The sequence below is a fragment of the Musca domestica genome, unplaced genomic scaffold, assembly GCF_030504385.1.
Source record: "Musca domestica strain aabys unplaced genomic scaffold, Musca_domestica.polishedcontigs.V.1.1 58, whole genome shotgun sequence".
In the NCBI taxonomy this organism is placed as follows: domain Eukaryota; kingdom Metazoa; phylum Arthropoda; class Insecta; order Diptera; family Muscidae; genus Musca; species Musca domestica.
The window spans coordinates 1,438,970-1,465,378 of record NW_026712360.1 but is presented as its reverse complement, the minus strand read 5'-3'; the positions used below and the strand labels follow the sequence as shown (position 1 = coordinate 1,465,378).

At 36.8% G+C, this 26,409-nt stretch overlaps 1 protein-coding gene across 8 annotated transcripts in view; it reads right to left on the bottom strand.

Annotated features, from left to right (window-relative positions):
• LOC101888418 (heterogeneous nuclear ribonucleoprotein L) overlaps positions 1–26,409 on the bottom strand; it is a 263,137-nt gene that overhangs the window by 160,912 nt on the left and 75,816 nt on the right. For all 8 annotated transcript variants that reach the window (XR_009343724.1, XM_059128975.1, XM_059128979.1 and 5 more), the window contains one exon: positions 17,114–17,248. Coding sequence is in view for 7 of the 8 variants with exons in the window: in XM_059128975.1 (XP_058984958.1) it covers positions 17,114–17,248 (135 nt within the window). In the remaining variant the exon portion in view is untranslated. The remainder of the gene's footprint in view (positions 1–17,113; positions 17,249–26,409) is intronic.

Below are 26,409 nucleotides of genomic sequence, written 5' to 3'. Positions count from 1 at the left end.
CCTCATCTTAAGATTATTTTAAGGACCTTTAAAAATGTCTTTATTTAACCTCACAACTCGAATTTTTTTGGTAAACTCGAAAGGACTTTCTAAGACTTAAAAGGGATTTTTCAAAAGCAAATTTTATGGCATCTCAAATTTTTAATAAAAATCAAACGTTGATTTAGGAGATTAAAAGGGCCCGTTCTGAACCGATAACTTGGATATTTAAGGATTGTTATGGCCACGTTGGAGCTTCAAAATTCACATTTTTTTGTAGAACCTTTCTAAGCTCCATGACGTAATTGTTCAAAGAAATTAAAAGAACCCGTTCTGGACCGGTAACTTGGATTTTTAAGGATTGTTATTGCACCTTTGGAGCTTCAAAATTCAGATTTTATTTTTTGGAGAGCCTTTCTAAGCTCCATGACGTAATTGTTCAGAGAAATTAAAATAATACGTTCTGGACCGGTAACTTGGTTTTTTAAGAATATTGTGGTCCCTTTGAAGCCTCAAATTTCAGATTTTTAAGGAATTTTTGTAGAACCCATCCAAGCTCCATTACGTAATTTTTTAACAAAAATTAAAAGAACCCTTTCTGGGCCGGTAACTTGGATTCTTCTGGATTGTTATGGGCCATTTGGAACTTCAAAATGCAGGCTTGTTACTGGATTTTTGAAGAACCTTTTTAAGCCTCATAACGTATTTTTTAAAGAAATTATAAGGACCCCAAATAAGACCCGCCATCTGGATTTTTTTGAAGAATTTTTAAGGACCCATTTTAGGGTTCAAACCAGGAATTTTGTATAACCTCGTTTAAAGCCGAATCTAAAAACTATTTTAGGAATTTTTTTAAGGCCCTTTCTAGCCTCAGAACTCGTAGTTACTTTTTAAGACCAAAAAAAGGGAATTTTTAAAAGCATATTTTTAGGCATCTCCAAATATTTAACAAAAATCAAAAGAGGATTTTATTAGAAAATTATAAGAGCCTGTTCTGAAACGGAAACGTGGATTTTTAACGTGGAACGGTAACGTGAGTTTTTAACTTGGACTCTTAAGGATTGTTATGGACCCTTTGGACCTTCAAAATTCAGATTTTTATACGATTTTTGGAGAACCTTCCTAAGCTCTATATCGTAATTTTTTTAAAGGAAATATAAGGACCCTAAATAAATCCCACCTACATAAGATCCACAAAAGGTCAAGATTTTCACAGAAAATAATTTATAAAAGGATAATCCGATTTTTCTCAGGTGAGAAAATGGACAAAATTGGTCTACTCCATCAAGTACCTCCCGCAAAAAAGGGTCAACATTTTTAATAACTATTACTCTTATGAAATGATGGAAGAGTCCAATTGTCTCAAAATTACACTCATCACAATACTTTTATTAACCCAAGATCTGGTGAGAAGATGGGATATGTCGGATCACTCCTTCTGGTACCTCCCTCACAAATGGTCAAAATTTTGAATATTCATGAAGCTCATAAGACACAAAATTAACATTCGATTCCATTCAGACTCGGCACAACTCAATATTTCAATCAACACAAGATCTGTTGAGATCGGACCACTACTTCTGGTAGAGATCGGACCACTACTTCTGGTACCTTCCCCACAAAGGGTAGAAGTTTTGAATAACCAAAACGATCATAAAATCCGAAATATTCAAATGGTTCTCATAAATTTTCACACATCCCATTATTTTTACAAACACAAGATCTGCTACGAAAGTGGGATATATCGATCCACTCCTTCTGGTATTTACCCCACAAAAGGTTCAAAATTTTGAAAAACCAAACGCTCAAAGAAAGCGAAAAAAGCATCTAACTCTCTTCAAATTTAACACATCTGAACATTTTTGTCAACACGAAATCCGTTGTAAAGATGATCGATATCTGCCAACTCGTTCTGGTACCTCACCCAGAAAGGGCCACAATTTCCTGTTCTAATATCAGACTTGCGAAACAAGTCGGCGATTCTATACAAATTTTTATATTTAAATATTTCCCGTTGACAGAAATCTGATATGAATATGTGTTTCGGAACCTCCCCCATAAAGGGTCAACAGTTAGAATAATCATAACTCAAGGTTGGGGATATACATATGTCGGCAAAACCGACAGAGTACTCTTTAACTTGTTTTTTGACAATTTCAACCATTTTTGGGGGAGGTACTAGAAGGAGAGGACCAATATTCTCCATTTTCGAATTCGATTTAAGTTTGATAATAATATTGCGATGTATCAAGTTTGGATCAAATCGGATACTCCCATCGAGAATTATCGTGCGCACCAGCCAACCAGACAGATCGACTCCAAATGTCCTGAAACGGATTTGGTGCAAAGAGACCTAGGGTCTAAAACCATTATTTCGTTGAGGCACATTTTGGCCGTATTAAATGTGATGTATACCCTCCTCAAATCCTATGGCTGAGGGTATAAAAACCCTTAATTCAATATTCGACAAATATCAATCTATTTGATACAGGAAATAATTGATGATATAACAAACAATATATCCCAGACAACAAAAAAAAATAAATTTAATAAAAATATTTTTTTTTTATTTTCTCACGTGCTCCCCATATATCTGCCGAATATCCTTGTGCGTGATAATAATTTAATCATATTTATTCGCCGGACCAAAAAAAAAAAACGAATTTATATTATATCAATTTATGTAGAAAGCCATTCAAGTTGAATTAATTCACATATACACACACGTATATATAACAATTTAATTTAGTTATATTTTTTATTTAAGCCCTCCCCCCTACCTACCACTCTCTTTCCAAATAATTTTTTTAGTTCACTTATCTCCCGGCCTGAGTTGATTTAATTTTAAAGTTGTGAAAACTATAGTTGAATAATGAATGTATTTAACATTTTGTTTCTCTCCCCTCTCCTCCTCCCCCTCTCCCACCCTGTTATTAAATTATTAACAGGCAAAAGGAAGAGAGACATTGTACAATATGCAAATGCATCATTTTGCTTCCTGCCAGCAAAAAAAAGAACGAAACATACGAAAAAACGCCATATAATACGAGAGTCCAAAAAAAAAAACCAGTCGCCATCAATGATAACGACGACGACGACAACAGGGAAAATGTAACCACAAAATATCCACACAAAAAATAACTGAATGCATTTAAAATGGCTTTTCTCTCGTTCGCTTCGTTTTTGGTTCACTTAAAATAAAAATGAAATAATGCAAGGACGTGTCCACTTTTTGTTCGACTTGCATACAGTGGAGGACATAATTGTGAAATAAAATATTTTACGTCGAAGGACCAAAAGTATGGCCAAGATACCCAATATTAGGAGAACATTGTTCTGTCAATGAAACCTTTGAATCCTATGTGGGGAACATACCAGAAGAAATGTTCCAATCTCTACCATTTTTATAGGTGATAATGTATTGATAGAAATATTGAAATGTACCAAGTCAGAATGGAATCTGATGTTAATTTCGTGTTTTAGGAGCTTAAGGAATATTCCAAATTTTTACCCCTTGTAGGGCTGGTACCGAAAGGACCCTTTGTGGGGGAGTTAACGTAAGGAGTGGATCGATATATCCCATCTTCACGGCAGATCTTGTGTTACTAGAAATAATGGGATGTGTGAAATATGAAGAGAATCGGATGCTTATTTCGGAATTTATAATCGTTTTGGTTATTCAAAACGTTGACCCCTTGCGGGGGAGGTACACGAATAAATGGTTCGATCTCTACCATCTTTGCAACAGATCTTGTATTGATAGAAATATTGAGATGTACCAAGTCTGAGTGGAATTGGATGGTAATTTGGCGTTTTATGAGCTTCATAGATTTGTGGGGGAGGTACTTGATGCAGTAGACCGATATTGTCCATTTTCTCACCGGAGCGAGCACTGATGCAAGTATTAGGATTTGCACAGTTTGAGCAAAATCGAATCATCCTTTCTATTTCTGTGCAGTAAAATATTTTTTTTGGAAAATCTTGACCTTTTGTGAGGGAGGTACTAGAGGGAGTGGACCAATATTACCTATCTCCGAACTCAATCTAAGTTTGATAATAATATTACGATGTACCAATTTGGACCAAATCGGATAATCGCTTCGAGAGTTATATATTATAGCCTCTGTAGCAATATGGCCACAGTTCCTGAGGAGAATTGTTTCGACCGAAAAAAAACCCATTCTGAGTTCCTGAGGAGAATTTTTTCCTATCGAAAAAAAAACCATCCTCAGTTCCTGAGGAGAATTTTTTCTATCGAAAAAACCCATCCTCAGTTCTTGAGGAGAATTTTTTTCTATCCGAAAAAAAACCATCCTTAGTTCCTGAGGACAATTTTTTCTGTCGAAAAACCCATCCACAGTTCCTGAGGAGAATTTTTTCTATCGGAAAAAACCCATCCTCAGTTCCTTAGGAGAATTTTTTCTATCGGAAAAAACCCATCCTCAGTTCCTGAGGAGAATTTTTTCTATCGGAAAAAACTCATCCTCAGTTCCTGAGGAGAATTTTTTCTATCGGAAAGAACCCATCCTCAGTTCCTGAGGAGAATTTTTTCTATCGGAAAAAAACCCATCCTCAGTTCCTGAGGAGAATTTTTTCTATCGAAAAAACCCATCCTCAATCACTGAGGAGAATTTTTTCTATCGAAAAAAACCCATCCTCAATTCCTGAGAAGAATTTTTTCTATCGGAAAAAACCCATCCTCAGTTCCTGAGGAGAATTTTTTCTAACGAAAAAACCCATCCTCAGTTCCCGGGGAGAATTTTTTCTAGCGAAAAAAACCCATCCTCAGTTCCTGAGGAGAATTTTTTCTATCGGAAAAACCCATCCTCAGTTCCTGAGGATAATTTTTTTTATCGGAAAAAACTCATCCTCAGTTCCTGAGGAGAATTTTTTCTATCGGAAAAAACCCATCCTCAGTTCGTGAGGAGAATTTTTTCTACCAAAAAAAGAACCCATCCTCAGTTTCAGAGGAGAATTTTTTCTATCGAAAAAAAACCCATCCTCAGTTTCGGAGGAGAATTTTTTCTATCGGAAAAAAACCATCCTCAGTTCCTGAGGAGAATTTTTTCTATCGGAAAAAACCCATCCTCAGTTCGTGAGGAGAATTTTTTCTACCAAAAAAAAGAACCCATCCTCAGTTCCTGAGGAGAATTTTTTCTATCGAAAAAACCCATCCTCAGTTCCAGAGGAGAATTTTTTCTATCGAAAAAACCCATCCTCAGTTCCTGAGGAGAATTTTTTCTATCGAAAAAACCCATCCTCAGATCCTGAGGAGAATTTTTTCTATCGAAAGAAACGTGGGGATTTTTTTTTGGTGGGGGCGGGGGTAGGGTGTTATAAATATGGGTTTTGTTTCACTGTCCTGTCTACACTATACCAAATAATTTTTAAACAACCAAATATTTTTTTTTTTTTTTTTTTTTTTTTTTTTAAAAAAAATTTTTCAAATATTCTTAGGCTTGGAATCATTGAAACAAAAAAATGCAAGAATTGAGATTGACTTGGTTTTGACTGGCTTTATGGAGGCCAAAAGCACATCTGCGGTATTGCTGTTATATATGCATGGTCGAACAGAAATGGAATGGTGGTCACTCCGCCATGATGTTGGTGGTGTTGGTCGGCCCGGCCCTGGGCCAGCAGCCTGGGAAATCATAATAAAACCCAAACAACAACAACAACAAGGGCATATTTGTTATTTTATAGATATACATCAAGCCAAAAAAAAAAACAACACCAACAATAACACATCACAAAAACAAACAATTGCCAGTGATGGCGTGGCTACTGATGCAGAACTCCAGGGAGAGAGAGGGAGAAAAAAAATTCCAAAAAAATATGGAAAAATATGAAAACACCACCATGGAGAAATGCTGTAATAAAAATTTAATTCTTTATTGCCTGAAATTCCATACAATGAATAGGGCCACAAAAAAGGACTGAAAAAAATGGCCCATGGAATCCTCCTCTGAAAACTCAATTAAATCCCTGGGAATCCTTTCATCACAAAAATGCATCAAAAACATAAAATGATTTATGGAAGGGAAATAAATGAAAACAAGAAAAAAAAGTAGGTATGTTCGGCCGGGCCGAACTTTTAATACCCTCCAACATTTGGGAGGAAAAAATTTAACCAATTCCGAAAAATACCGTTTAAATGATGAGGTTTATACGGGGCCCATAGGAAGACGTTAGTAATTTTTTTGTTACAGGCTGTAGTACCCGTGACGAACTTTGAATACGAAATTTGAAACGATTCGGTTGGAAAATGTCGCTAAAATCATCCAAATACCGAATAAAGGGAGCTACCGTTATATGGGGGCTATACGAAGACCTGGACCAGCATAGACAATTTTCTGGCATAGGCTGAAGTACCCGTTACGAACTTCAAATACGAAATTTGAAACAATTCGGGTGCAAAATGTAGCTAAAATCATCAAAACGCCGAATATCGGGAGGTACCTTTATATGGGGGCTATACGAAGACCTGGACGAGCATACTCAGTTTTCTGTCATAGGTTGTAGTATCCATTACGGACTTCAAATACTACATTTGAAGCAATTCTGGTGAATAATGTTGCTGAAATCATCAAAATTCCGAATATCGTGAGGTACCGTCAAATGGGGGCTATACGAAGACGTGGACCTACAAACGAAATTTTTTGCCAAAGGTTGTAGTACCCAATAAGATCTTCCAATACGAAATTTGAAACGATTCCGGTGAATAATGTTGCTAAAATCATTAAAATACCGAATACCGGGAGGAACCGTTATATGGGGGCTATACGAAGACGTGGACCTGCACAGACAATTTTCGGTTTTAGGCTATAGTACCCATTGCGAACTTTAAATATGAAATTTGAAATAATTCCGGTAAATAATGTTGCTGAAATCATCAAAATACCGAATATCGGGAGATACTGTTATATGGGGGCTATACGAAAACGTGGACCGACATGGCCCATTTATGAACTTAACATGCCTACTGGGAAAATACACATGTGTGCAAAATTTTAGCCTTCTATCTCAATTCGTTCGAAAGAGACAGACGCACAGACAGACAGTCGGACACCGCTAAATCGTCTTAGAGGTTAAGTTGCTCCAGAATATGTACACTTTATAGGGTCTATCATGAATATTTCGAGGAGATACAAATGGAATGACAAAGCTTATATACCCTCCATAGAATAGTGGAGGGTATAATAACAAAAACTCATAAGGACTTTAGGGCAGGTCAGTGGGGGGTTATCATATTTCATAACCTTTTCCATTAAAACCTGGATTTGAAAAGCAAATAAAATTAAGTACTTAAAGGACCTCCCCTAATCCAAGAGATTAGGACTTGAATTTTGAATAGAAAACAAAGCATTGAGAAAATCTCCCCCATCCTCCTTTTCTTCTCTCCTAGTTTGATGGATTTCCATGACAGTTCCTCGTTTTTCTTTACACATATTGGGCAAATGCTCACCCGCTTACCCTCATCACCAACCTCACCCTGGGTATCCAGCACCATCATGATCACAATGATGTTAAGGTAGGTAAATATTTGTTTAAACATCCTTTGAAATTCAATACCCACAAAAAAAACGCACTCATCAACGTCAGCTCTTTGGTCGACAGAGTCTTTGCATCCCGCTCACCACTCCTAGACTAGCTCCTATGCAGAGCTATATAATACGATGAAATGTGATGCACCCACCATGGCCATGTATTTTACATGATTTACTACCACCTCCTCCGAACCCCTTCAAACGCAAAGAAGAAGGCATGGTTCATTTTTGTGATTTATACGTAGTTACCCCTTCCCTACCTCCACTTCCCTACATTTCTCTCTCCCTCTCTCTCCCACCTCTGCCGATGAAAGACGATGCTGAATAAATGCATGAAGGCAAAGAAATCCATTTGAAGGCATGTAGCAGAAAATAAATAAACAATGGCCCTACCTCCACCACCAGCCACAGGGCAAGGGGATGGGGATGGAAGGCAGAAGCGAGAAAGGCCATAGTGATTATGTCTGTTCAACTACTGGAAAAATCAACAGAATGTCAAAAATGTCATACACTTGACATATGAAGACATATCACACCATCCAACCACCCACACACACACACACACACACAGACAGAGGCAGCGCCATCAAAAGGCATTCAACAGCCAGCCAGCAGCAGCAATACCACCACTGGCAATCAGTGGCCCAGGCCTCCACATCTCCAGACCTGCAACATGCCAGGGAGTGTTCATCGAAAAAAGAGCATTGATTGCAGCCGAAGCATCGACATAATCGGAAATCCATAGAATATGTTGGCAATAGACTTCTTCTCCTTCGATTTTTGTCAGGCATCCCGTTAGATACTGACAACAGCAGGCAGACGCGGGAGTAGGAGCGATATGCATGCATTCACATATCCCAAACTTGAGCAACAAAGGAAATTCTATGCCTCAGCCCCTTGCCTTGCCAACCCCTGGGGCCATGTCAACATTTCATTTATCTGTGACATCCAACACTCAATAATCATCAGCAGCATCGTCGTCAATGATGCTGTTCGGGTTTCCTTCAATTCCAGTCACACCACACCACGTTTATCGGGCAATATTGGGTAAACATTAGTCCGACCATCCTTAGAATCTGCATAACATGGAAGCAACAACAACAGCAGCAGTTACTCAAAAGACCCATTGGACCGTGAACTCAGGCTATTATTACCCATCAAATAGACGATATCTTGTACCACTAGATATGTGAGAGATACATACAGACATATGTTGATGGGATGGGGTCGTCCATTCTGGCTGGCCTCCATCTGTCATCGTTGTCTGGCCCGGTGTCTAGGTGGCTTCATGAAAATGCAAAATTTACAGAGAGATAATATTTAATGCATCAAATGCATGTGTATCCGTTTTCAGACACATACATGAATGTTTACACATACATCGGAAAAAGAGGGAGGACTTAGGGCAATTTTTCTGAAGAAAAAAAAAATCCCTGAAATCAAAATTTCCCATAGAAAACTCCATCTCTGTGAACTGAAGTGAAGTTTTTCTGTAAAAAAATCCACCTCAGGGGAACTGCGGTGAAGTTTTTCTATAGAAAAATCCACCTCAGGGAACTGAGGTGAAGATTTTCTATAGAAAAATCCACCTCAGGGAACTGAGGTGAAGATTTTCTATAGAAAAATACACCTCAGGGAACTGGGGTGAAGTTTTTCTATAGAAAAATCCACCTCAGGGAACTGAGGTGAAGTTTTTCTATAGAAAAATCCACCTCAGGGGAACTGAGGTGAAGTTTTTCTATAGAAAAATCCACCTCAGGGGAACTGAGGTGAAGTTTTTCTATAGAAAAATCCACCTCAGGGGAACTGAGGTGAAGTTTTTCTATAGAAAAATCCACCTCAGGGGAACTGAGGTGAAGTTTTTCTATAGAAAAATCCACCTCAGGGGAACTGAGGTGAAGATTTTCTATAGAAAAATCCACCTCAGGGGCACTGAGGTGAAGTTTTTCTATAGAAAAATCCACCTCAGGGGCACTGAGGTGAAGTTTTTCTATAGAAAAATCCACCTCAGGGGCACTGAGGTGAAGTTTTTCTATAGAAAAATCCACTCAGGGGAACTGAGGTGAAGATTTTCTATAGAAAAATCCACCTCAGGGGAACTGAGGTAAAATTTTCTATAGAAAAATCCACCTCAGGGGAACTGAGGTAAAATTTTCTATAGAAAAATCCACCTCAGGGGAACTGAGGGGAGGTTTTTCTATAGAAAAATCCACCTCAGGGGAACTGAGGGGAGGTTTTTCTATAGAAAAATCCACCTCAGGGGAACTGAGGGGAGGTTTTTCTATAGAAAAATCCACCTCAGGGGAACTGAGGTGAAGGTTTTCTATAGAAAAATCCACCTCAGGGGCACTGAGGTGAAGTTTTTCTATAGAAAAATCCACCTCAGGGGCACTGAGGTGAAGTTTTTCTATAGAAAAATCCACCTCAGGGGCACTGAGGTGAAGTTTTTCTATAGAAAAATCCACCTCAGGGAACTGAGGTAAAATTTTCTATAGAAAAATCCACCTCAGGGGACTGAGGTGAAGTTTTTCTATAGAAAAATCCACCTCAGGGGACTGAGGTGAAGTTTTTCTATAGAAAAATCCACCTCAGGGGACTGAGGTGAAGTTTTTCTATAGAAAAATCCACCTCAGGGGACTGAGGTGAAGTTTTTCTATAGAAAAATCCACCTCAGGGGACTGAGGTGAAGTTTTTCTATAGAAAAATCCACCTCAGGGGACTGAGGTGAAGTTTTTCTATAGAAAAATCCACCTCAGGGGACTGAGGTGAAGTTTTTCTATAGAAAAATCCACCTCAGGGGACTGAGGTGAAGTTTTTCTATAGAAAAACCCACCTCAGGGAACTGAGGTGAAGTTTTTCTATAGAAAAATCCACCTCAGGGGAACTGAGGTGAAGTTTTCTTATAGAAAAATCCACCTCAGGGGACTGAGGTGAAGTTTTCTATAGAAAAATCAACCTCAGGGGACTGAGGTGAAGTTTTTCTATAGCAAAATCAACCTCAGGGGACTGAGGTGAAGTTTTATATGGATAAATAAATCTTAGGCAAATGAGGTGAATATCCTCTCTCTCTCTTTCCGTTATTTCTTAAACCTATGTTAGTATTGAAAGAGACTCCTCATGACATACGAGAGAGCGAGCTGAGAGTGGGTTAATTTCATGAGGAATTGTTGGGGTCTTGAAATACTTACAAAAAAAGTGTCCTGAAATTATCACTGCTCACCTCGTCTCTAAGAAAAAACAGCAGCCAATAATGACATCCACACATTGCAGAGCCATGATGTTCGACTCAGACTCTGCATGACAATCATGGTCATAAAGAGAGTTATTATGTGTTAGTTTACATATTAAAGGGGGCAGATACACACTCACATCCGAGGATGATGATGGCGTTGATGATAATGCCAGGGAAGAAGCCGGAATAGAAGATAACTATGGTAATGGCAGAGGCATATAGTGGCAGGGGTGGGAGGTGTTTGGGAAAAGGACCTCAATCACTTAGTTAATCAAGCATTCATGCATGACATACATGGTGTGGTCGGCATTTGTCAACGGCATGGCCTGGCTTCTCTTCCCTCCTCCCAGTCTATGTGCGGCTCTAATATAATTGTAAGCATATTTAATGAAGCGCCAGGCTCCAACTCCAGGAAAATGAAGTCAGGAACCCATGATTTGATTTGAGTGGCATAGAGCACTAGAGCCTAGGTTGCCAAGCAAATCAAGTATGTCATTGAGTTTTCTGCTCATTTCAGTGGCTTATTAATAATGTCATCATTTTCATAATGGCAAATCCGCAGCCCACCTCCTCTATATTAGAGAGAGAGCAAATTTGCTTTAATGGTAGTTTAAGACTTGGCATTGGCTTTATTCGAATGCCAAGTTTTGCCAAACTTAATAAACATATTCGAGTATTGTTTTTTTTTTTCTCTTTTTACTTGAAAATGATTATTGCAAACAGATAATGGCCAAAAGGGGAGTTGATATTGGTTGCAAAAAAAGTTTTGGTTTTTTTTTTGGGGGACAAAAACCTCATAACTCTTTAGCTGCTCTTGGACAAGTCCATTGTCAAGAGTTCATAGACAGACGGACAGACAGACAAATGATTGCAGCAGCAGATGTCTGCTAGACTGCCGCAGCCAAATATCCGTCCAAAATGCCATTAGTTATTCCTCAACTCGGAAAATTCATTTTCTAGGTTTTCCATCTTTTCTGCCCATCGTTCTGTGTGTGTCTATCCTGCAGGCAGTTTTGTTTCAACTTTCTCCAGCATTTTTTGGCATTGTTAGCTCTTGGCTTGGCATGTTTTAAGTGGTAGTTAGATAAGGGTAATATCTATCTGTGGCTTAATATGCAGATATATTGGTTATTCGACAAAAGACACACAAAAACCAAATTGCCTTGATTAAAGGAGATGGTATTGAAGTAAGGATATGGAATTTAAGAATTACTTGGAAATTTCGGATTTTTAATAATGGCCAATAGGGCGTATACATAGTGGCATAACGTATACGTCCCATGTATTTATTGGGGCGTATGCATAACATCAATACTTATACGCCTTAAGGCCTAAAAATTTCCGAGAGAAAATTTCCACGGGACAGGATTTCAAGACTCATATCGAATTTTGTTAATAACAAAAGTCCTCGGGATCAGAGGTGGATTTTTTTAAATTACATTTTCCTTTGGAATTGAGGTCGGATTTTACTATAGAAAAACATTACTAAAGGAGCTGTTGTTAGATTTTTTTCTATAGAAAAAAAATCTCAATATTTTTGAGTCTGACGTCAGGTTCTTTTTTTAGAAACAATTAATCTCAGGAACCGCAGTGTTTTTTTTTATGGGAAAAAATATCTCAGTATCTGTGCTGGGTTTTCTGTATAGAAAAAAATCCTCAAACCCGGAGTTGAAATTTTTTTCCATAGAAAAATATTCTTGGGACCGGAGGTGGACTCGTAAAAAACTGAAGGGTGGAAAAAAACTTGTGCTCACTTCTGAGGAGATCATTTTTTTAATGAAATAAGATAGTCATCCTTTGTTCCAGAAGGGAATTTTTTCTACAGAAAATAGTAAGTCCAGACTTTTTTTAAGAAAAAACGCATCCTCGGGTTTTCGGGACTTACCCTTTTCTCAGATCCTTATATTAAAAAAATTAAACCCCTGTTTAAAGGCAGTTTTCCTCGAGAGTATATCATCTTTGTCACAAAGAAAGTTGCCCCTCTCAACGACACCTTTCAGACGTCACCTTGTCCATATGTCAATATTGTTGACTAAAACACAAACTCAACGAAAACCACCAACACCGGCAACAAATGAAAAAATGTGGTTTTGTGCCAGAGGTTTTTTCCTCATCGGCTATTTTTTTTTTTTTTTTTTTTTTGTCATCTGTTTTTAGTTTTCAAAATAAGTTTCAATTTCTAATTTGGTTTCGTTTTCATAAAAAACAAATATTTACCGTTGATTATTGTGTGTATGCGGTGTCATGCATGCGGCTGTCTGTTTGTCTTTTTTGTGGTGAAATTGAAAACCTTTGACATTGAAACTTTTGTCATGCAATGCAAAAAAAAAAAACACAATTTAAATGCATTGGCTGATTTCTGGCATTACGGAAGAAATCTAGGAAATGTTAATTTTTTGAGGGTTGGAGGGGTGAATTCTCTTTATGAGACACTTTGGAGAGCTTTAGAATTTCTCAAAATTCCATTATACAACCCCCTTAACCTTCATTTTCATAAAATTCTATAAATTCGAATAAAAATCAGCCACAGAATTCCGTATTTAAATTCCTGCGGGGATCTGGGTAACATCAAATTTTAAGGAAACGAAAATTTCAAACTTAGAGCCATTTCTGTGAAACTTACCATGATGCGTATACGTGATGTCAATACTAATACGCACCCATTGAAAAGGTGGCATTTGCTAAAATCTGGGTATTTGTAAAGTAAAAAGACCGCATTTTCCACATTAATTGAAAATTATACACCCCTCTATAACTAATTTGATTTCCCAATGGAGGTTGGAAGGAAAAAAGCAAGGATACAACTGTTTGAGAAAGGGGGCAAATAAAAAAGGAGTGATTCTCATTCTAAAACAGTTTGGAGCAGTAAAATTATAAAAAATAATCTTGTTTCTCCAAACTGCCCATGTTGAGAATTACTTAAAATTCGGTTCTCTTTAAATTCCTGAAAATTCGGTTCTCGGACATGAGTGTGTATACATGGTGTCAATACTCATCAAACCACCCATTGCCATTAAATTCGACAACCTCGGATTAAAATTAGTCACTGAAAACCGTATTAAAGTCACAGTGGAGATCTGGATAATATCCAATTTTAATGAAAGCGAAGATTCACCCCAAGAGACAGTTTTGTTAAACTTACCATGGTGCGTATACTTGGTGTCAATACTAATACGCCCTCATCCAAGAAGTCGTATTTCCTGATATTTTAATACATTTAATGAAAACGGACCCCACAATTTCCAACTCTCTTGATATCACAAGAGAATGGAAAGAAATAAGAAAGGTATACAAGTTTGTGAGAAGGAGGTAGGAAGGGAGCGATTCTTGTTATGAAATATGTTTTGGAAGAATATTATTCCCCAAAAATGTTGTTTTCCCAAACAAGCCACGCTATGAATTCAACAATTTTATCAGTGGGATCTCAAGCCTTTCCAATGAAAATCCAGATTCCAGTAAATTGACCATGGTGCGTATACATGGTGTCAACACTCCTACGCACCCATTTACAAAACCACTTTTGCTTGATGCGTTTCCACGTCAGGGTAGAAAATGACACTAAATTGATTCTAAATTTAACTTATCAAGAATTTTTCCATCTGAAAATATAAAATTCCAAAGAGTCCCATCAAAACTTCTTTTAATATTTATAATTCGTTGTTTCCTTGAATTGCAATTGAAATTTATGTCATTTATTTTACCTGCAATCCATTGCTATCTGCTGTTAACTTTTTCCCTTTTAATTTGTCCCCAAAAGTTTTTAATGTCATTGGAAAAAAACTAAGAAACAGTTAGTGTCAATTTTAAACAACCCTGGTTAATTGCAAAACTTTCCGAACGAAGAATAAAAAAAAACTTTGCCTCAATATAACAAATAAGCTCGACATTGACATATTGCAAATATTTGTCGTTTAGTTTTTAATTGGGGGAAAATGAATTGAAAATGATAAAATACACATTTTGAAAATTTAGACAAAAAAATCTCCTTAGGAGCTGAAGATGGGGTTTTTTGATAGAAAAAATTCTCCTCAGGAACTGAGGATGGGTTTTTTTCTTAGAAAAAATTCTCTTCAGGAACTTAGATTGGGTTTTCGACAGAAAAAATTCATTTCAGGAACTGAGATGATTTTTTTCCGATAGAAAAAATTCTCTCAAAAGCTGAGGATGGAGGTTTTTTTGCTAGAAAAAAATTCGCCTCAGGAACTGAGAATGGGTCTTTTTCTATAGACAAAATTCTCTTTAGGTTTTTTTTTGGGTTTTTTCCGATAAAAAAAATTCTTCTCAGAAATCGAGGATGGTTTTTTTGATAGAAAAAAAATCGCCTCTAGAACTGAGAAGGGTTTTTTTGCAAAAAAAAAAAAAAATATCCTCAAGAATTGAGAATGGGTTTTTCCGATAGAAAAAATTCTCTTAAGAAATCGAGGATGGGTTTTTTGATAGAAAAAATTCGCCTCAGGAACTGAGTGTGGGTCTTGTTCGATAGAAAAAATTCTCTCCAGGAACTGAGGATGGGATTTTTTGAGAGAAAAAATTCCCCTCAAGAACTGAAGAAAATAGAAAAAATGCTCCTCGGGAACAGAGATTAGGTTTTTTCCCATAGAAAAAACTCTCCTCAGAAATCGAGGATGGGTTTTTTGATAGAAAAAAATCGCCTCTGAAACTGAGGAGGGGTTTTTTTTCAGGAATTGAGGATGGGTTTTTCCGATAGAAAAAATTCTCCTTAGGAACTGAGGATAGGTTTTTTCGATAAAAAAAATTCTCCTCAGGATGGATTTCTTCGATAGAAAAAATTCTCCTCAGGAACTGAGGATAGGTTTTTCCGATAAAAAAACATTTCCTCAGGAACTGACGATAGGTTTTTCCGATAGGAAAAATTCACTTCAGGAGCTGAGGTGAGAATTCTCTTTATAGGTAATCCTCGACCTCAGCTTCTTAAGAGAATTTTTTCATTTCGTTTTCTGCAAAAATGTTCCGTTTTTAGGACTTTTTTGTAAAGGAGTTTTTATTTTTGGCTATCTCTTCCTAAGTCTTGTAACAGATTCGTTTTGCCTTTCAGCTGCTTGCTTGGGATTGTTTTGGAAAAACATGAAATATGTTCATAAAAAAGACCTGAAAGACATTTGAAGAAACTTGTAGCAGTTAAGTCAACAATTTGCCGTTGCTGTCATGTTTCTGCTTCGTCTATCTTTCTCCTCCTCCACCTCCCTCATCCGTAACTTGCCATAATTCAGTAGAGGCAACAACATCAGTGTTGTAAATAATCCCTTTAAGGATGTTGTTTTCATGTTTACTTTGGCTTTATTTTCTACATTTTTCTTCATGGTGGTGTCTGTGTGTGTGTGTTAAAGAGAAGTGTAAAACACATTTTCTAGTAGTTATCCCCCGCTTCTCCTCCGCCCATATTTTGCTATTGTTTTTTATTGTGGCTAAGGGTTTTTGAATAACCAGCAAAAAAGGAAGTAAAGTTTATCTAGGTCCTACAGCAAGTAATGGCAGATGGGGGAAGGGTTGTGGGAGGAAGAAGCGAGAGGGCAATTTTGAGTTGGCACACGTTTGGTTCGAAATGGTGGAGGAATAGGGGTTCGGGGTAAACCATTCAGGTAGAAACGCATTGTTTGCCACAGAGGATTTTCCGTACGATTAGGAAGGGGTTTTGTTTTGAGGTGTTGTTGCTGCTGTTGTTGTTGTACCTCCAGTCACGTTTAACCAAACATTACTTTTGCAGAATTGTTGTCTTTCACACCTAGATTTGTCATGCATTTAAATGTTCGCCACAAATACAAACCCTCATACACACATTCAGACTCAGTCTCAGACTCACACACTCACAACTTAGTCCTTTGGAGGAAAAAAAAAAAAAAAACGAGAATTTGTCACCAAATTGTTGTTTGTGGATTATTGCTTTCTGTCTTTGTTGTTGTTGTTGTTTTTGTTGGTTGCACTTATTGTTGCTGTTCAAGTGCCAGTGTAACACTTAAGTACTTGAGTGGGTCGTTGTTGCAATGCTTTGTTGTACCCTCATCATCAGCTCAGATGTTGTTTGTTATCCTTGCCAGGAAACGAACTACTCGGCAGGCAGGCAAGCAAGCGACTGACAACGGCAACAAAAAACAATGTGTTGCCTGGTAGATATCCTGTTAAAATAATAACCCAGGCAGCCGACCCAAAAAGGTTGTTGCACGCCAAACAAAAACAACAGCAGCAGCAACAACAATTCATAGTTCCTTCATTGGTCTGTTTTACAGGATTTTGAAATAATTTCCAGTTACTTCCTAGCAGTCTCTTTAAAGGATATTTTTCATTTTTTTCGGTTATTTTTAAAATAATAACAACAACAATAAAATTGTCTACTTACAACTGTAATCGGGTAGAATGGATTTATGATGGTGAAGAGCAAAATGTGATTTGGCCTTGTGGATTCGGGGCGCTTTCTTCTCAGATCATCATTCGATTTATTCATCAAGGGCTGTTGTTGGCTTTGAGTGGTTGTCTGGAAAAAAAGAAAACGAAGAGAAAAAGGAAAAATATTATTAATTGGGTAATAAAAAAAAAAACTATCGACTATTTCTAAACTATTTCAGAGGTTATGGGAGAAAGGGTAAAACCATCCTGAGGATGGATTTTTCCCATAGAAAAAATATTCCTCAGGAACAGTGGTAGGTTTTTCCTTCAGAAAAAAAATTTCTCAGGAACTGAGAATGGATTTTTTCCATAGAACAAATTATCTTCAGGAACTGAGGATGGATTTTTTCCATAGAAAAAATTTCGCCTCAGGAACTGAGGATGGATTTTTTCCACAGAAAAAATTTCGCCTCAGGAACTGAGGATGGATTTTTTCCATAGAAAAAATTTCGCCTCAGGAACTGAGGATGGATTTTTTCCATAGAAAAAATTTCGCCTCAGGAAATGAGAATAAAATTCTCCTCAGGAACTGAGGATGGATTTTTTCCATAGAACTGAGGATGGATTTTTTCCATAGAAAAAATTCTCCTCAGGAACTGAGGATGGATTTTTTCCATAGAAAAAATTCTCCTCAGGAACTGAGGATGGATTTTTTCCATAGAAAAAATTCTCCTCAGGAACTGAGGATGGATTTTTTCCATAGAAAAAATTCTCCTCAGGAACTGAGGATGGATTTTTTCCATAGAAAAAATTCTCCTCAGGAACTGAGGATGGATTTTTTCCATAGAAAAAATTCTCCTCAGGAACTGAGGATGGATTTTTTCCATAGAAAAAATTCTCCTCAGGAACTGAGGATGGATTTTTTCCATAGAAAAAATTCTCCTCAGGAACTGAGGATGGATTTTTTCCATAGAAAAAATTCTCCTCAGGAACTGAGGATGGATTTTTTCCATAGAAAAAATTCTCCTCAGGAACTGAGGATGGATTTTTTCCATAGAAAAAATTCTCCTCAGGAACTGAGGATGGATTTTTTCCATAGAAAAAATTCTCCTCAGGAACTGAGGATGGATTTTTTCCATAGAAAAAATTCTCCTCAGGACCTGAGTATGGATTTTTTCTATAGATAAAATTCTCCTCAGGAACTGAGGATGGATTTTTTCCATAGAAAAAATTCTCCTCAGGACCTGAGTATGGATTTTTTCCATAGAAAAAATTCCACCTCAGGAACTGAGGATGAATTTTTTCCATAGAAAAAAATTCTCCTCAGGAACTAAGGATGGATTTTTTCCGATAGAAAAAATTCTGCTCAGGAACTGAGGATGGATTTTTTCCGATAGAAAAAATTCTGCTCAGGAACTGAGGATGGATTTTTTCCGATAGAAAAAATTTCGCCTCAGGAACTGAGGATGGATTTTTTCGATAGAAAAAATTATCCTCAGGAACTGAGGATGGATTTTTTCCATAGAAAAAATTTCGCGTCAGGAACTTAGGATGGGTTTTTTTCGATAGAAAAAATTCTCCCCAGGAACTGAGGATGGGTTTTTTTCGGTAGAAAAAATTCTCCTCAGGAACTGAGTATGGGTTTTTTCGATAGAAAAAATTCTCCTCAGGAACTGAGGATGGATTTTTTTCCGATAAAAAAAATTCTCCTCAGGAACTGAGGATGGATTTTTTCCGATAGAAAAAATTCTCCTCAGGAACTGAGGGTGGGTTTTTTCGATAGAAAACCCCACTTCAGTTAACTGAATTTTTGGTAAAACCCACCTCTGAATAATTCCTGAGTGGAAGTTTTTCTACAAAAAACATAAAAATAACAAAGTTTCGTGTGACCCCACGTTGGGCGCCAGCAAGCACATCTGTGCGTTATGAACGAGAACTTCAAAAGTATATATCATTTTTATAAATAAATATAATTTTTAGGAGAAAAAGTAACAAAATATCTACATTTTGTGTATATTCCTGGGAAATGGACAGGACAGGTTTATTTTGAGAACAATTTAGGGTAGTATAATTAATTTGACGATTTGATTCGACGAATTAAAAACAAAAAGCATGTATCTCTCAACTTTGCAGTGGACGCACGATGGGCGCCAATAGGGAAATATATTAAACATGTCTGATTAATGACCTGATTTTTATATTTTTAATTTATTTAGGGAAGCCTCAGGGTCGAAGATGGGTTTATATGAAAATAAAACCGCCACTGGAACCGTCCTAAGTCGGGTTTGTCTATTAAAAAAAATCTCCTCAGGAAAAACATTTTTTCAGGAATTGAAAAAAATCTCCTTAGTAAATGGGGGCTCCGACAGATCCTAAAGAGAAAAATTCCCAAGTCAATTTGTTTCCAAGTTTCTCACTTTTATAATTCCTATAACTGACGAGGAAAGTCATTAAAAAGTCACGTCCGTTAACTTAACTCAAAAAAGGAAAATGGCTGTCTATTATTTGCTCAAATGTTGGCAATAAAAGATGATTTTCTCTCCACTGCGAGTTGTTTTTCCTCATTTTCTTTTATAAATCAACTTTAATTATCATTTATTAAAACTTGGCAAAGTGTGCCATTAAATATCGTGGGGTCAATGAGATGAGGAGAGAGGGTAAGAAGAATAGAACCAAGTAACAAAGTAATTCTTCGTACCACTCATAGGAATGGGAGAGGAAAGAAGAGAGAGAGAAAAAAACAGTTCTACAAATTTCATTTAGGAAAAAAATAGGCAGCGGGGTAAGAAAAGAAAAAAAATACCACCACCACTTGGTCATAAATCAAAAATGTTTATAATCCGTTAATAGGCCATTACAATAACTGACAAAACATTACCAAACTTGGTCTGATCCGGAGGAACTAACAACGAGAGAAGAAAATTGAAACAACAAAAGGTGTCATAACTCAATTACTTTTTTTCACCATTGACCCTTCTCCTGCCACCCTCTCCAATCTTTTCGCCCTCCGCTCCTTCATAAGTTAACAGCGAAAGGGTCATTTGTGTTTCCAGCTAACATTAAGTTCATTGCCGGTCATCAGCAAAAACAACAACATCGAAATTAAGTGTCTTTGCAGGCCAACACATCATAAAAACGTGCTGGCTGGCAAATGACATTCTATGCCAGACCCCCAAACTCAAGCTGACGACCAACAATGACGGCTGGCCCAGCGAGTCGCTGAGCAGGAAAATCTCTTCCAGAAATAAAACATTAATTAGTCGATTACCGGAATCATGACTCTCCACATTCTAGTGCCTGACAAACAGGGAAAAAGAGAAAGGGTTCGCAGGGCTCTCTAATGAGGCCACAGCCCAAAAAACCCAACTGCAGCTGTTCTTGGTTTGCTTTCCACAATGACTTGGCTCTTAAGGTAAAGTTCGCAATAATGACCAGCCAAGCAGTCAGGCGCAATGTGCTCTGACCAACACTAACAAAAAGGTCATGATTTTTTCTGTTTCTTTTCTTTTTTTATTTTTCTTTCATTCTTTCTTTCGGCCTTTCTACACAAAAACAGACTTCACATATTTCTTTTTGGTAATAATTTTCTTTATTTTTTAAACGTTTGTTTGCATTTGATTTATGATGGCTGGAGCGAGTGGAGCGTCGGCTGCTGCTGCCATTGCCTCCAGCAATTTTTTTTCGGTGGGAATTTCTGAGATTTTAGGGAGTTAATGGGAGGGAGGGGCCAGTCCCAGATTGTTGTTATTGTTGTCGGGCACTCATGATAATTATGATAATGACAGCATTAAAATCGTAAACGGAAGTTAATTAAATGCCAGGCAATTTGTTTTGGCCACAAGTGTTGTAATTTGGTTGGAGAGAAAGAGAATGGAAAGAGAGGAAAAAATCTGCTTCATTTTCGGAGATTAACTTTTCGAGAGAAAAAACCCTCCTCAGTAACTGAGGAGAATTTTTTGCATAGAAAAACCCCATCCTCAGTTCCTGGGGATATTTTTTTCCAGCTAAAAACCCCATCCCATCCTCAGTTCCTGAGGAGAATTTGTTCTATCGGAAAAACCATCCTCAGTTCCTGAGGAGAATTTTTCTGTAGAAAAAAAAACACCTCAGTAACTGTGGAGAATTTTTTCCAACGAAAAAACCAATCCTTAGTTCCTGAGGAGAATTTTTTTCTATCGGAAAAAAACCCATCCTGAGTTCCTTAGGAGAATTTTTTCTATCGGAAAAACCCATCTTCAGTTCCTGAGGAGAATTTTTTCTATCGGAAAAAAACCCATCCTCAGTTCCTGAAGAGAATTTTTTTCTATAGGAAAAAACCCATCCTCAGTTCCTGAGGAGAATTTTTGTCTATCGGAAAAAACCCATCCTCAGTTCCTGAGGAGAATTTTTTCTATCGGAAAAAACCCATCCTCAGTTCCTGAGGAGAATTTTTTCTAGCGAAAAAAAAACCATCCTCAGTTCCTGAGGAGAATTTTTTCTAGCGAAAAAAAAACCCATCCTCAGTTCCTGAGGAGAATTTTTTCTATCAGAAAAAAAACCAATCTTCAGTTCCTGAGGAGAATTTTTTCTATAGAAAAAACCCATCCTCAGTTCCTATGAAAAAAATTAGGCTTAGTCTCAAGTCTTTTACTTTAACTTAAGGCACAAAATGTTGTTACTTTCGCTACTTATTCCCCTTCCCCCTTTCAGTTTCCCTCCACAAAAATTCCCCAGCAATTTTGTAGACGAACAACTTGTCGAAATAATTACACATAACCCTAGCCAAAGCACACAGCGTTTATTACAGGTCATAAAGGTGGGCTGGTTGTAGTTTTAATGTTGGGGCCAAGATCGTGTTGCTGGAAAAAGACTAGCAGCAGAAGCAGTTTTGTCAACGATTTTTAAAGTACGCAGTCAGTCACCTTGTGTGGCCTCACCTATTTTTTTTTTTTTTTTTTTTTGGCCTCTGCACTTCTCACAAGTGCTCAGCAATTAAACAGATATTCAGTTTTCTCTACCCGGCTGAACAAGATGATATTGACGCAAATACTGTTCGTCAAATTGGACGACAGACAGCGTTTGAGTGTTGTTCTACATTCCTTCGCATGTTTTATTTGATTTTTTTTTTCGAAAATGGAATTTCTAATGAGAAAATTTACAGGTGTTGTTAGTTGTCATCTGTTTAGTGTTTTGATGGGGGGGCTATTTTAATGTTCACTTTTTAAATATTTTTTTATTTTTTATTTTGGGTACTTGTTTTGTTGCCTTCAACTTTCCCCTCCAACGACTCTCCTTGTGCTCCAAGTACTTGAATATATTTGATACAAAAAATTCATCTCAAGGAAATATACTAGATTCTTAGACCGTTCCCTGCATTGCTTGGCCAGCCGCCCTGTCTATCTATCTTTTGCCTGTCTGTCTCTCTAATTAAAACGTCTGTTTTCTTTTTTTCTTCTTCGACATAATCAGAGCGCATGTTATTCCATTTCAGTCCTTAGTTCTTCACGACATACTTCAGTTTCAGACATAATTTGCGTTAATTAGCAGCAGCAACAACACTGCACAAGTATTTTTTTCTTGGTAGAAGCAATGGCAACAAGAAAAAATGTCAAATTTCTTTTGACAATAGATTTTTAGGTTGCTATGCTGCTAATAAATTCTGACTGCAGTAAGGGGCAAGGGGGGGAAGATTTGCCAGGTATTTTAGGTATATTTTTTTTATAAATTACAATTAAAGACTATGTCGAAACAATAATATTTACTTAAACAAAGAAATAACCAATTTCCATGTGACCCCACGTTGGACGCCAACCAGCACACTTATAAGAAATCTATGAAAACCTTATAAAATATGTAATTTTAGTATAGATCCATATAATTTCAAAGAAAAATGCTTATTTTTCTATATTTACAGAGGACCCGCGTTGGGCGCCAATAAGAAAATGTATTGCACATGCCCGGAATATCATATAAAAGCTCATAAATTATATAATTTTCTATGTATGAAAATAATTTCCGAGAAATATATTAATAATTATATAAGTTCAGTGGACCCATGTTGGGCGCCAATAAAGAAATTTGTTGTACATGCCAGAGAAATGACTAGATTTGATATTCTAGAAAAAATTGTGACTAATATTTTAGAATTTTATAAAAGATCATTGCCACCAAAGAGCCCATGTTGGGCGCCAATTGAAAATCAAACCAAATAAATATTTCAAAATTCACAGCGTACCCACATTGGTGGCTAATAAGAGAATCAACTTAAAATGAGTGGTTAATACCCAGTTTTGATATTCTTCAACAATTTATGGTGGTACTATGGGAATTTAAAGAAAACTCTTTATTTCTTAAGGCCCACCTTGGGCGTCATCGGACAAATTCGTGAGCTATGTTAAAAAAACAAACAAAATTTATATTGCCTTGTATTTCAAAAATAATAAATATGTTATATTGTATCAATTTCGAAGAAAAATTGCAATATTTTTACATTTAGAGTGGATCCACATTGGGCGCCAATAAGAGAATTTACGAAAAATCCCTGATTAATGCCAAGATTTGATAATCTTTAACAATTTATGGTGGTAATATGGGAATATTAAGAAATCTCATTATTTCCTAGAACTCCACGTTGGGCGCTATCAGGCAAATTTGCGACCTATGTTTGAAAATCGAACAGAATGAATAGTTCATAGTATTTCAATGAAATGGGAAGATAATATTAAAGAAATTGTGGAATATAATTTTGACCCAAATTGGGCGCCAATAAGAAAATTTACCAGAAATGCCAGGATATTTCAACAAATTAGGGTAGTAACATGGGAATTTAGGGTAGTAACATGGGAATTTAATTATTTCAAAAGGCCCCACGTTGGTCGCCATCAACTATACTCGCGAGTTATGTTTAAAAATCAAACAGAGTAAATATTCCGTTGCACTCCAATGAAATAGGAAGATAATATCAAGGAAATTTCGGAATATAATGTTGACCCACATTGGGCACCAATAAGAAATATTTCTAAAAATGCCAAGTTAATGTCCCGTTTTGACATTCTTCAACAAGTTAGGGTAGTAGTAACGGCATTTTAAGAAAACTCATTATTTCGTAAGACCCCACGTTGGGCGCCATATGGAAAACCTGCGAGTTGTATTGTAATTCAATGAAATAAGAATGAAATATAAAAGAATTTTTGAAAAATAATGTTGATCCACGTTGGGCGCCAATTAGAAAACTCTATATTTCGGCATAGAAACGATCAGGTTTTAACAATTTTTAACACTTCCAGGGCATTATGCAATAATTAGACAAATTACGACGGATGGTACTTTTGGCGCCAATTTAAAAATTCGACGTTGATCTATAAAAGGATGACTGGATTAAATAATTTTTAAAAATTGTAAAGAAACATCATGATTCTCCGTATATCCATGTTAACTCAGGGGCTGCGCGATATTAGATGAGAAAATATCGTCATTTTTTCATGAACTCACGTTGGGCGCCAATCGGCAAAATGCCATTGCAACGAAATGAGGACATATATTTACATTTATTCCTAATAACCTCTCGTTGCTCGCGCCATTGTGAAAATGTAAAACTAGAACCATTTTTCAAAAGTTCACTAATTATTGAGTCCTAATTGGCCAATGCGTGTTGCTCTGTTGGACGCCACTATGTCTTTATGCTTGAAAATGGAGGAACTAAGACAAAAAGGTTAAATATATTGAAATAAGAGTAGAAATGGTGCATCAATTGCAGGAAGGAACTAGAATCACCAAATGTGCTGAACTTAGGCCAGCCACATATTGGGCGCCAGTATGCGAATTTATCGGATATAAATGAAAATGAATCAAACTTGATTTTTTATTCATAATCTTTGCGCGAAAAGCCACATCCATTTCAAGAAGCAAACAAATTGGATAGTCAACGTCCAATAACAGTAGAAAATAAGGCGGCCTTATTTTGGGCGCCAGTGTGAGATTTTATCCTATATTAATTGAAATGGTCATAGTTGATCTTTTCTTAAAAATGTTGGCAAATTTTTAGGACATCAAGTAAAGATATATCCTTGTGGTCTCACGTTGGGCGCCATTTGGCATACTTTCACTTTCTGCCTACTTTCAAAAATAATTCACAATTTTCATTTGGGATTTTTTATTCCTGATGCATTGCTTTCGGTATTGCCTGTCCATCCATTGCAAGAAGCAAACAAAGTGGACATTCAATGTCTAATAGCACTAGAAAATATGGCGGTCTTATGTTGGGCGCCAGTGTGAGATTTCATGGTATATAAATTGAAATGGTCATAGTTGATCTCTTCTAAAAAAAGTTGGCAAATTTTTAGAACATCAAGTAATAATATCCTTGTGGTCTCACGTTGGGCGCCATTTAGCAAATTTTCACTGTCTGCCTACTTTCAAAAATAATTCTCAATTTGCTGCATTGGGCGCCATTAAACCTATCCCCTTTTATAAATAAAACTTGGATAATTATGCGAGAATTAAGTATTTCTCCAAATTCAAGACCCTTAAATACAATAGATGTTCATCTAAATGACCCTCCATTAAGCCTTACATCCAAACATTTAATTTTACATCTCCTCCTCCTCCTCCGGCCAATAATCTCGCATGCATGTAAGAAATTTTAAATTAGCTATGTAATCCAATTACATACATTTAGTTTGTTGTTCTTCTGTGTTTCGTAGCTAGTTTGTGTTAATTTAAAGCTTTTAAAGACTAATTACTGGGCAGCAGATAGCAAAAAAACCCGACAGAAAATAAGTTCTAACATTGGCCTCAGGGCGTTTGGCTTTTGCCCTATGCCATAGAACAGTAGCAGCAGTAGCATGCAGAGATTACCCCTGCGCAGCCTTCTACTAAATTTAAATACAGATGTTGTTTACAACATCTCCACATCTCTCTCCCTCTCCCCACCTCCCTCCCACCCTTTCCACTCATCTCTTCAAGTTATGAAGAGAAACAATTAAAAACTAATTGAGTTCTTTAGCTTTTCATACATCTTTTAATTGAATTGTCTTGAACAAGACAACTACTTGCCATACATAAATAATAAAAGAATTTCCGAGACAAAAACAACAACAAGAACAAAAGTCATCTGCATCATCATCATCATCTTCATCACAGACAAAGATATGAAGGAAAAACTGCTGCAGCAACAACAACAGCAACAAACAATAATAACTGCACATAATAAAAAAGCAACAAAAAGAAAAACAAATCATGAATATGTTGCAGCAAGGCTGCCAGGCATTCGAGCAGCTACAAACATCTTCTTCTTCGTATTCGTCTTCTTGAAGCTAAATGGCCAACAAA